The 13,866-nt window shown below is 40.3% G+C and overlaps 1 protein-coding gene across 1 annotated transcript in view; it reads right to left on the bottom strand.

Moving 5' to 3' along the window:
• TLCD3A (TLC domain containing 3A) overlaps positions 1–13,057 on the bottom strand; it is a 36,358-nt gene extending 23,301 nt beyond the window's left edge. Inside the window, exon 1 of the mRNA XM_075852922.1 lies at positions 12,797–13,057. Coding sequence (XP_075709037.1) covers positions 12,797–12,918 — 122 coding nt within the window. The 5' untranslated portion in view covers positions 12,919–13,057. The remainder of the gene's footprint in view (positions 1–12,796) is intronic.
• Between the last annotated feature and the right edge of the window lie 809 nt (positions 13,058–13,866).

Below are 13,866 nucleotides of genomic sequence, written 5' to 3'. Positions count from 1 at the left end.
CACTGCTGTTATCTACATTACAGCGACAATCAGATTATGTAGGAGATAGGGCACTTATAATCTGGTGACAGAGCCTCTTTAAGTTACATGAGCTAGAGATTTCCCCAATTTCCCCAGAGAATCACAAATGTCTCAGTAATAAAATACTATTTCCATAAAGGGACATTTTTTCATAAACCACTTTCAGATATTTGTGAAATGAAAACTGGCTTTAACTAGATTACAAAAAAACAGCAAATAAAGACTTATGTCCACATCTACACATAAAAATCTAATGTGTGATGTATAATAATAACTTCATAAATGTAACATAGATGACATTTTGTTATATATTCATTGCTGCTTTGGTTTGTAGGATATTTCTTCAGTTTTTTTGGGGGGAGACCATCCGTTATGGTGTTACCAAATTGGGTGTTACTGTTAAAGTTATATACATAGAGAGTAAGTTCAATGGTATCGTTTAACCTCACAGTTTTGCTCAATGATTCTTACATATTCAATGAACCAAATAGAAAAAAGCCAATTTATAGTACTTACTAGTCCCCCCGAGGCAATCAGAGTGCGTTAAAAGTACTCGTGACGTCATAGCATGGTCAAAACCTGCAGTTTCCTCTCCAGATCCGGCTACATATGTAGTCCAGTCGAGGACTATCTGTAATCTAGTGATGGGAATCGGACCCCAGAATGAATTGACAAATCCCAGGAGACAGGTAGTCAATGAGTCTTGCTTTTTGGGTTGATTTCTATGGAAGTTCCGATTACGTGGCTACTAGAGGAATCAGACTGGCTTGTGGAGTGGTCGAACAGACTCCTCAAGTCTAGTAATAGGTCTACCCATTGGTTATCCTGTGGTTGGAGACTAAACAGTTTTTTTCAATTTGTCACTCTGGCAGCCATGGGGAGCATTATTTCTAAAGAAAACATATTAGCCATTTATGAAACAAAATTCGATGCATTTAGGCGATGTAAAAATGCACGAAAACATGTATCGCCACATAATAATCTATAACAATGTTCACCACGCATACACCCTGTTACAGCCTTTGTTTCTACTCTTTCTACAGTACATCATCTTTTCCACAGACTACTGAGATAAAACAATGATTGATTCATACCAGCATTGTGAATAAAGGAACCAAATAAAAAAAAATACTGCACTTGGTGCTTTTACGGCATGGCTCATTGACATTACAACATTTGAACGAGTGAACCCATCACAGTAAACATGCTGCTCCATCTGCGGGCAGCATGTTATAAAATAGGAGGAGTTGCCCAGAGGGATAGATTGTTTTGTGGGAATTTGGTATTACACAATTTTTACATGGCGGCAAATAGCTGTTCAAGTAATACATGGGCAACTCAAATATGGCAAAATCAGAGCTGCTGCTTCTAGCCTGTGGCTTTTTCTTTCAGCTGTGGCTTATAAAGGGGGGGGGGTCACAAGCGGATGAATGGCCTTTATGATGTCTATATGCCCTAATAGGGTCAATGGAAAGAAATTGTCCTGATGGGTCAACCCCTTTAATGAATATACAAGAAAGGTTTTTGGACTGCAGCAAGGTTCAAATTCACCATGCTTGCCCAGCAGACCTGTTAATAGCATTATGGGCTGTGAAAACAGGGACGGTAACTGGCAGCTTTATTTGTCCCATATAAATGCATGACGTCATTCAGGACTTGTTCCACTCGGCATAGCACATTTGTTTGACTTGTAGTAAACAGCTATGTGTGTGTACACACACACACACACACACACACACACACACACACACACACACACACACACACACACACACACACACACACACACACACACACACACACACACACACACACACACACACACACACACACACACACACACACACACACACACACAGCCCAGAAACAAGGTGGCATATCAGGTGACAGGTCCCAGTAAGTGTGAATGCCAGACATTTTCCTGCCCCCAGGCTTGGCATCTATAGGGAAGGAAGTACAATTGTCCTGGGCAACGGAAGGCAGACAATGTTTGAAATGCTCTTAGCTACTCTATATTCTTGTGAGTTGTCTTTTCGCTCGCTCACTGTCTTTTTGCTTCTTATGCTTCTCTCAATTTATTTGCATATTTTTCTATTCTATTCTAATCTACTTGAATACCCGTCTCTTTGCTTTATCTAAACATCTGTCATGCTTCTTTACAATCTTCATGAATATATGTGCATGTACGGTAGTTTATGAGATTATCACTCTCCGGTTTCTGTATTACATTTTATTCGTTCCTGTACAACTGCATTTATATCGGTCCAGGCCGCGTTCCCCCTGGAGTAACTGTATTTGTATATTTTTTCTATTCCTATCCTTGTATCTGTCTATTCCTTTTCTATAAATGGATCATCACTATCTTAGGTACTTTGTGTATAAGTGTCTACTCTTAGTATTCAACTATTCTATGCATCAGTGTCAATTTTGTGCAAATATATATTCACACCTATCCATCTGATTGATGTGGTATGATGCTTCACACTGCCCGTCTTTGGACAACCTGTCACATAAGGAGATTTTCTTTAGGATCAAGCAACATGGTTACCCTCCAGCATCTACAGGGCTTGCTGCCTAGCTTTCCCATACTCCTGAATAGAAAATGATAGCTGTTACAGCCCTGATCCCAAGATTTTCTTGTGTATGTGTGTTTGTGCGCGCACGCACGCGCGTGTGTGTGTGTGTGTGTGTGTGTGTGTATATATATATATATATATATATATATATATATATATATATATATATAAAAAACATATGGGAGGTACAGTAAAGGTCCCATGCACTTCTATGAGTGTCCTAGTACGGCTCAGAAGAGAGAGAAGCCATAATATGAGAGAGTGCATGGGGCCTAATTTTTCCGAAGCTCTGCATTCACTGAAAAGAACAAAACAATGTCAACTGTTAGACATTAAAGTAATCAGATTTCAGTCTTGTGATTGATCACAGTATTGAGGCTGAAAGAAAAAGGGGACCCTGTTTAGGACCCTCTGCTGGTTTATTAGAAGCAGGCACAAAATTGAGAGTGCAGTACATGATAGCAACTAGGGCACACCTTCTGGCGCGGAGCTCAGGAAAAAACGGACAATTAGAAATGGAGCCTGCAGATGGGGAATCTGCTGAAAAATACATGATACAGGTAACATTGTGGTCAGAAATAGTGTTATTAAAAACAAGTACACACACAATGGCTTATTCTGAAAACTCACCTGAGATGATAGGTACACCTCAAGGTCTATGGCCACAAAACGAGAAAATATACAATATATTTACCATCTGGGTCTTTTCCATTATAGCGCCGCCACAGACGCCACTTACCGGTCCTGCGGTTAACGGATTACTCCTGTATACAATGACATTTTGTCCATATTAATGACGTGTCATCTGACTGCGGCAGCCAATCCGGTCCGTCGTGTCTTTGTGTACAAGCAGGGTAGGTTACCAGCGAGCAGTGGAATGGAGAACAATCTCCAAGGTCAGTACATTGAAAAGTTTAGGCTCCACTCATTTTATGGCTATAGACCTTAATTAATATTTTCCCAGAACATCCCTTTAGTCCAGCAGGGAGAAATAAGGTGTTGATGAAACAATCAGACCCAAAGCCCATTAAGAACAGCCCAACTTTGCTCACTCAAAGTACTAAAAAAGAAGCACTCCCAAAGAATCAATAATAATTCCCATTACCAACTGCTAGCCTGCTTGTTGATAGTTTCCAGATAGCAAATATTATATTTTCCATAAATTGCACATAACAAATTGAAAATAAGTGAAAACAAAAAGTTTCTGAAGATCGCTCACTACGGATGATGACATTTTAGATTTGCTGACGATTTAAAGCTTTGCTATAATCCATACATGTCATCTCTAATTATAATTGGCAGGGGAGTGTTTTATGTGTCAGCGTAGCCAGCATTAGGCTGCTGATGACGGATCCGTTTACAAGCGATGCGTAGACATGTACTTCCTTCTTTTTAACTATTTTTCTTCCAGCAATTTAGCAAATAGAGAACAAATCCTAAATGTTGCTTGTTCTTGTTACTTACTAGCATCAAGTAAAAAAATAACTACAAAGGTTTATCCAGCGCATAGAACCGTTCTGATACAGGAGATGACAGTTGGATCTATGACGTATTATCCATGTGACGTCTCATTCACTAGCATTCTAATACACAGTTCAAACGGATCAACATGGAGATATATTTGCCCTCATATACGTCTGTATTATGTCGATTTTAATGTTTTAGCTCTGTGTTGTATCAGTATTCACCTATATTTACTCATGTTACAATTGTGGATCAAATACTTCTATAAGTGCAAATCAAAAAAGATTTCAGAAAGTCTCAGCCAGTGAATTCTATCTCTTTCCCTCTTCAAAATCAAGTCAGAAAAAAAAAAAATTTTACCGAAAAATCCATGCTCCATGGCCGGGGCCCAGTGGTTATCTCCTTATTCATGTTGCTAGGAGTCAAGCTGGTGGAGGTTTATCCCCAACCTTTATACTGAATGATCTGCTGACTGACAGTCCCTACAGGAATCTGTAGGGGTTGTCACATATGTACTGCAGTGGCTGTTGCTAAGCAGCGGCACAAATATATTCAGATTGCGTTTAGCAAATTGTATAGATAAAAATGTTTTGTTTTTTTTTTTTTACTAGATTAACAATTTAATTCATTGCACTGCTCTTTTGGCTCATGCACTCGACCATACTAGGGATCCCTATCCCACGGCCTCCATGCATCTCAAGTGGGTGTCCATATCTATCTGATCTCTATATAAACAGTATTTGCATAGAGATTCCACAGCAGAAATCCAAAGCTGACCCTCACACACGGATTAGCACCATTTAATAGGGCTACCTGCCGCGTCTTCTGCGCCAAGAAGTGACAAGTCACTTGGGATGCGAAAAAAATCTCTGCCGGAAGAAAATCTGTGGAACACAATGGAATGTGGATTTGAGCCTGGAATCCGCGTAAGAATTATGCGGTGTGAACATAGTTTAAAAGCAGCAGCGAATTTCTAGGTGTACTGAATTATGGTCATTTTATTGGGAAAATGTTTATGCAGATTATAAAACCGATTTGATATATATTAAATATCGCTACGATTTGACATTCTTGACCAAATCATAGTTAGAGAAGCAGCACCTAATAGGTGGTATGTCATTAGAATACAGTAAAGACAGGCATAATATACTGCACTACTTATAAAAAATTAAAAAAAATAAAGATTTATTATGGGATAAACAAAAACGATACAAAATTGGTATAGTCACATTCAAAAATACCCATACTAAAACGGAAAATGAAAATTCAGCGCAGATAACCGAGGTAATCTTGCGCATTTCATTTATTTTTTTCCGGTTTCAACTGTATCTGTGTCCTTAGGATGCAGATACAGTTAAATTATATTGTAGAACAGGGAGCCGTCAGTTCCCTGCTCTACTATTCACTGTATAACGCCAGCCGCTCACAGCTCAGCGCAACAGCCCGCGATTATCCCTGTATTTAACCACCATAAACCCTGTATATAACTCCATCATCTGTGTATATATCATTGGGAAGGGCACTGTCCGCTTGCCGTGGCGCGTGGGCATTGAACCTAAACAAGAAGTAAATGGGGTCAGCATTGAGGACACCATGGACCAATAGGATGCCTGAAATACCGGTATATGCCAGAAGTCCAGCGGAATCTGAAAACATTCGCCAAGCCACACAGACCAGAGGAGCAGAGAGATCTTCTTCACTCTTCATTGGAACAGGGTTAGGCGACTATGTATTTTATTACTTTTATTAGGCACAATTGGGCCTGTGTGGAGGCATTATACTACGTGGGGGCGGCTATGGAGGCATTATACTACGTGGGGGCGGCTATGGGGGCATTATACTGTGTGTGGGTGGCTATGGGGGCATTATACTGTGTGCGTGCGGCTATGGGGGTATTATACTGCGTGGGTGCGGCTATGGGGGCATTATACTGCGTGGGTGCGGCTATGGGGGCATTATACTGTGTGGGTGCGGCTATGGGGGCATTATACTGCGTGGGGGCGGCTATGGGGGCATTATACTGTGTGAGGGGCAGTGTCAGGGGGTATATAATATACAGTAGGCTTAGGGGATCTATATTAATACAATGGTGTGTGGTGTGGCATGCAAATACGAGCTATGGCATGCAAAAAGGGGTGTGGCTATGGCATGCTAAAAAAAATATTTTGCATGTTCAATTAATCGCGATTTTGATTTCGGTCATAATTGCCCAGCGCTAACGCATACTATAAAATTATCTTGTTATTTATCCCATAAGGTGAACGTTGTAAAAAATAAATAAATTAAAAACAATGCCAGAATTGCCGTTTTTGTTTATCTGGCCTCCCAAAAAACTGAATAAAAAGGCCATTAAAAAAGCTGCATTGTACACAGAAATTGGCATTGGCACAAAAAAAACGGTACAAACGTCGCTTTATCTGGCAAAAAAAACAAGCCACACACATTTTTTAAAAGTCATGGATCTCATAATATGGCATCACAAAAAAACTAAAGATTTATAAATAAAAAAACCAAAAACAAACTGTAATGTTATTGTGCAAAGTTGATAAAAAGATAAAAAAAACTACAGATTTGGTATCACCATAATCATACTGACCCATAGAATAAACATAACTTGTTATTTATGCCACTCAGTGAACAGTACGAAATGTAAAATGTAAAACAAAAAAAGAAAAGCCAAAATGTGCATTTTTTTTCCCATTTTTTAATAGGAATGAGTTAAAAACAGTTAATCAATAAGTAACATGTATTCCAAAATGTTGCCATTGAAAGTTACAACTCATCCCTCAAAAAACAAGCCCTCATACAGCTAAGTCGCCAGAAAAATTAAAAAAGATATGGCTTTCGGAATGTGATGATGAAAAAAATTGACGCATCTGGGTGAACGGAGCTTTGCCATCAGGGTATTTTATGCTTATTGGACTTTTACGATTTATCATATACTTTATAGCCTTAATGGTTGTGTGTTAAACCCCTTCACCGCCAGTGCCACGAGACATGACATTTGCAGTGCTTTTAAGTAATAATTACATGAAGCTCCAGCTTGGACCTACTTTAAATATTATATTATCAGCTACATTTAGGAATGCTCCCAGATAGAAAATTCCAAATATGAGCCTAGGGGACTTCAGGGAATTCTTGACCCCAACCACTGTAATCTATAAAAGACTGTTAGGAAAGCATAGGAATAAAAGCTGCCGAGGACAGAGCTATAGCGCAAGAGAGGGGAATTTGAAATCTTCATATTAAACATGGACACAGTAAAATATCCCAGAAATTTCAGGTCGTTTTTAAATTCCAAATGTGGACTATTAAGAAATTCCTTAAACAAGCCAATATGGCAAGTGAGAAAACCAGAATAGCTCAGAAGGAAGGGTTTGGTGTTGTTGCAGATTGAGAAACTGCGTGGGGGAAGCAGGTAGGACTGTGCGAACTTGTTGGAACTGCAAACCTCTAGCACATTGTTTTACCAGTTTTACGGTTTAGATACCTGTACTTCATGAAAAAAAATCATAGCTGCAAGTCATGAAGACAGCGAGAAAAGAAAAGGCTGCAGCAGGGATTCACGGGTTTCTGTTTGAGATCGAATACAGTATGGTTTATAACGGGGCCATGATCGCCAAAGCCATAATTCTAATCTGAACACAAAAACAAAATGCTCCCAGGTTTGAGACGATGTGGCTTGTGTTTTTTGTTTTTAACTAGGCAACATTTCCATTCAACATGATATACAGACAGTTTACATGAGCAGCACTATATGTATGAACACGATATACAGGCAGTCTATACGAGGAGTACTATATGTATGAACACGATATACAGGCAGTCTATACGAGGAGTACTATATGTATGAACATGATATACAGGCAGTCTATATGAGGAGTACTATATGTATGAACATGATATACAGGCAGTCTATGTGAGGAGTACTATATGTATGAACATGATATACAGGCAGTCTATGTGAGGAGTACTATATGTATGAACATGATATACAGGCGGTCTATATGAGGAGCACTATATGTATGAACACGATATACAGGCAGTCTATACGAGGAGTACTATATGTATGAACACGATATACAGGCAGTCTATACGAGGAGTACTATATGTATGAACATGATATACAGGCAGTCTATATGAGGAGTACTATATGTATGAACATGATATACAGGCAGTCTATGTGAGGAGTACTATATGTATGAACATGATATACAGGCAGTCTATGTGAGGAGTACTATATGTATGAACATGATATACAGGCGGTCTATATGAGGAGCACTATATGTATGAACATGATTTACAGGTGGTCTATATGAGGGGCACTATATGTATGAGCATGAGGCACAGGCAGTCTATATGAGGAGTACTATATGTATGAACACGATATACAGGCAGTCTATGTGAGGAGTACTATATGTATGAGCATGAGGCTCAGGCAGGGTATATGAGGAGTACTATATGTATGAACATGATTTACAGGTGGTCTATATGAGAGGCACTATATGTATGAACATGATATATAGGCGGTCTATATGAGGAGTACTATATGTATGAACATGATATATAGGCGGTCTATATGAGGAGCACTATATGTATGAACATGAGGCTCAGGCAGTCTATATGAGGAGTACTATATGTATGAACATGATATACAGGCGGTCTATATGAGGAGCACTATATGTATGAACATGAGGCTCAGGCAGTCTATATGAGGAGTACTATATGTATGAACAGGATATACAGGCGGTCTATATGAGGAGCACTATATGTATGAGCATGAGGCTCAGGCAGTCTATATGAGGAGCACTATATGTATGAACATGATATACAGGCGGTCTATATGAGGAGCACTATATGTATGAACATGAGGCTCAGGCAGTCTATATGAGGAGTACTATATGTATGAACATGAGGCACAGGCAGTCTATATGAGGAGCACTATATGTATGACCATGAGGCACAGGCAGTCTATATGAGGAGCACTATATGTATGAGCATGATATACAGGCAGTCTATATGAGGAGCACTATATGTATGAGCATGATATACAGGCAGTCTATATGAGGAGCACTATATGTATGAACATGAGGCTCAGGCAGGGTATATGAGGAGTACTATATGTATGAGCATGAGGCTCAGGCAGTCTATATGAGGAGCACTATATGTATGAGCATGAGGCACAGGCAGTCTATATGAGGAGTACTATATGTATGAACATGATTTACAGGCAGTCTATGTGAGGAGTACTATATGTATGAGCATGAGGCTCAGGCAGGGTATATGAGGAGTACTATATGTATGAACATGATTTACAGGTGGTCTATATGAGAGGCACTATAAGTATGAACATGATATATAGGCGGTCTATATGAGGAGTACTATATGTATGAACATGATATATAGGCGGTCTATATGAGGAGCACTATATGTATGAACATGAGGCTCAGGCAGTCTATATGAGGAGTACTATATGTATGAACATGATATACAGGCGGTCTATATGAGGAGCACTATATGTATGAACATGAGGCTCAGGCAGTCTATATGAGGAGTACTATATGTATGAACAGGATATACAGGCGGTCTATATGAGGAGCACTATATGTATGAGCATGAGGCTCAGGCAGTCTATATGAGGAGCACTATATGTATGAACATGATATACAGGCGGTCTATATGAGGAGCACTATATGTATGAACATGAGGCTCAGGCAGTCTATATGAGGAGCACTATATGTATGAGCATGATATACAGGCAGTCTATATGAGGAGCACTATATGTATGAACATGAGGCTCAGGCAGGGTATATGAGGAGTACTATATGTATGAGCATGAGGCTCAGGCAGTCTATATGAGGAGCACTATATGTATGAGCATGAGGCACAGGCAGTCTATATGAGGAGTACTATATGTATGAACATGATTTACAGGCAGTCTATGTGAGGAGTACTATATGTATGAGCATGAGGCTCAGGCAGGGTATATGAGGAGTACTATATGTATGAACATGATTTACAGGTGGTCTATATGAGAGGCACTATATGTATGAACATGATATATAGGCGGTCTATATGAGGAGTACTATATGTATGAACATGATATACAGGCGGTCTATATGAGGAGCACTATATGTATGAACATGAGGCTCAGGCAGTCTATATGAGGAGTACTATATGTATGAACAGGATATACAGGCGGTCTATATGAGGAGCACTATATGTATGAGCATGAGGCTCAGGCAGTCTATATGAGGAGCACTATATGTATGAACATGATATACAGGCGGTCTATATGAGGAGCACTATATGTATGAACATGAGGCTCAGGCAGTCTATATGAGGAGTACTATATGTATGAACATGAGGCTCAGGCAGTCTATATGAGGAGCACTATATGTATGAGCATGAGGCACAGGCAGTCTATATGAGGAGCACTATATGTATGAGCATGATATACAGGCAGTCTATATGAGGAGCACTATATGTATGAGCATGATATACAGGCAGTCTATATGAGGAGCACTATATGTATGAACATGAAGCTCAGGCAGGGTATATGAGGAGTACTATATGTATGAGCATGAGGCTCAGGCAGTCTATATGAGGAGCACTATATGTATGAGCATGAGGCACAGGCAGTCTATATGAGGAGCACTATATGTATGAGCATGAGGCACAGGCAGTCTATATGAGGAGCACTATATGTATGAACATGATTTACAGGTGGTCTATATGAGGGGCACTATATGTATGAGCATGAGGCACAGGCAGTCTATATGAGGAGTACTATATGTATGAACACGATATACAGGCAGTCTATGTGAGGAGTACTATATGTATGAGCATGAGGCTCAGGCAGGGTATATGAGGAGTACTATATGTATGAACATGATTTACAGGTGGTCTATATGAGAGGCACTATATGTATGAACATGATATATAGGCGGTCTATATGAGGAGTACTATATGTATGAACATGATATATAGGCGGTCTATATGAGGAGCACTATATGTATGAACATGAGGCTCAGGCAGTCTATATGAGGAGTACTATATGTATGAACATGATATACAGGCGGTCTATATGAGGAGCACTATATGTATGAACATGAGGCTCAGGCAGTCTATATGAGGAGTACTATATGTATGAACAGGATATACAGGCGGTCTATATGAGGAGCACTATATGTATGAGCATGAGGCTCAGGCAGTCTATATGAGGAGCACTATATGTATGAACATGATATACAGGCGGTCTATATGAGGAGCACTATATGTATGAACATGAGGCGCAGGCAGTCTATATGAGGAGTACTATATGTATGAACATGAGGCTCAGGCAGTCTATATGAGGAGCACTATATGTATGAGCATGAGGCACAGGCAGTCTATATGAGGAGCACTATATGTATGAGCATGATATACAGGCAGTCTATATGAGGAGCACTATATGTATGAGCATGATATACAGGCAGTCTATATGAGGAGCACTATATGTATGAACATGAGGCTCAGGCAGGGTATATGAGGAGTACTATATGTATGAGCATGATATACAGGCGGTCTATATGAGGAGTACTATATGTATGAACATGAGGCTCAGGCAGTCTATATGAGGAGTACTATATGTATGAGCATGAGGCTCAGGCAGTCTATATGAGGAGCACTATATGTATGAGCATGAGGCACAGGCAGTCTATATGAGGAGCACTATATGTATGAGCATGAGGCACAGGCAGTCTATATGAGGAGCACTATATGTATGAGCATGAGGCACAGGCAGTCTATATGAGGAGTACTATATGTATGAGCATGAGGCTCAGGCAGTCTATATGAGGAGCACTATATGTATGAGCACGAGGCACAGGCAGTCTATATGAGGAGCACTATATGTATGAGCATGATATACAGGCAGTCTATATGAGGAGCACTATATGTATGAGCATGATATACAGGCAGTCTATATGAGGAGCACTATATGTATGAACATGAGGCTCAGGCAGGGTATATGAGGAGTACTATATGTATGAGCATGAGGCACAGGCAGTATATATGAGGAGCACTATATGTATGAGCATGAGGCACAGGCAGTCTATATGAGGAGCACTATATGTATGAGCATGAGGCACAGGCAGTCTATATGAGGAGTACTATATGTATGAGCATGAGGCACAGGCAGTCTATATGAGGAGCACTATATGTATGAACATGAGGCTCAGGCAGGGTATATGAGGAGTACTATATGTATGAGCATGATATACAGGCAGTCTATATGAAGGAGCACTATATGTATGAACATGAGGCTCAGGCAGTCTATATGAGGAGTACTATATGTATGAACATGAGGCTCAGGCAGTCTATATGAGGACACTATATGTATGAACATGAGGCTCAGGCAGGGTATATGAGGAGTACTATATGTATGAACATGAGGCTCAGGCAGTCTATATGAGGACACTATATGTATGAACATGAGGCTCAGGCAGGGTATATGAGGAGTACTATATGTATGAACATGAGGCTCAGGCAGGGTATATGAGGAGTACTATACATACTATATGTTATGAAGATAAAACACAAGCAGTATATCTGGGAGAATACCAGGATACAGATATGAGAGGTGATGAGCAGGAATGTGACAGGCCCTCCCCCGACTCTTACGATCCCCAGCTGTACGCATTACAATCTCCAGATGTGTAGTCATTCAGAAGATAGATGCTTCGTGAGATTACCTGGAACTGACGAGCGAGTAATCCGCCTCAAGCCATCCGGGCAGGGCCCTGCGGGCACAGTGGTTACATAGCTGATAAAGTCCGGGGAAGAAAAGAAATCCGGCGGCTACGACGTGCCACATTGTGCCCACTTAACACTAGTCTGATGCCCAAGTCCGGGAGCCGCCTGCCAACCGCAAGGCCCGCCCATATCAACGTCACTAGCTTATAATACCGCCTATAGTTGCCGCAACTATTGGCCACGACCATAAAATGTCAATCGCCGACCTCCGGTCGCCGTCAATGAGGCCACGCCCACTCGGCGAATTTACAGTAATCCAATGCATCTCTCACCAGAGCAGGTAAGGGTAGCTGACTGAATACCAACTTCGTAGGAAGATACTAAGTTTGAAATAGGGAAAGAGGAAAAGAATGTGCGGCAACAAGATGGATTCAAATACAAAGAGATGACTTGAACATCCCTTGGCTGTCCAGAAAGAGATCTAAATGGGAAATCAGGTCCTTTTCATACTATCGTGTAAGCAGTGGATAGATGCTGGAAGTTGCCCCATCAAACACACTGGAGTGTGCTGTGTATTCAATAGCATAAAGTCATACAGTGTAAATCCAATGGTATCACCATAGGTTGACTGTATAATACCATACAGTGACCGCACAATGCCACCATATAGTGACCAAATAATACTGCCATACACTGACCATACAATACCACCATTTAGTGACCAAGTAATACTGCCATACAGTGACCGCACAATACCACCATATAATGATAACATAATACTGCCATACAGTGACCACACAATGCCACCATATAGTGAACAAATACTGCCATACAGTGACCATACAATACCACCATTTAGTGACCAAATAATACTGCCATACAGTGACCGCACAATACCACCATATAATGATAACATAATACTGCCATACAGTGACCACACAATGCCACCATATAGTGACCAAATAATACTGCCATACACTGACCATACAATACCACCATTTAGTGACCAAATAATACTGCCATACACTGACCATACAATACCACCATTTAGTGACCAAATAATACTGCC

The sequence above is a fragment of the Rhinoderma darwinii genome, chromosome 2 (assembly GCF_050947455.1).
Source record: "Rhinoderma darwinii isolate aRhiDar2 chromosome 2, aRhiDar2.hap1, whole genome shotgun sequence".
Lineage (NCBI taxonomy): Eukaryota > Metazoa > Chordata > Amphibia > Anura > Rhinodermatidae > Rhinoderma > Rhinoderma darwinii.
This window is presented reverse-complemented; position numbering and strand designations above follow the sequence as displayed.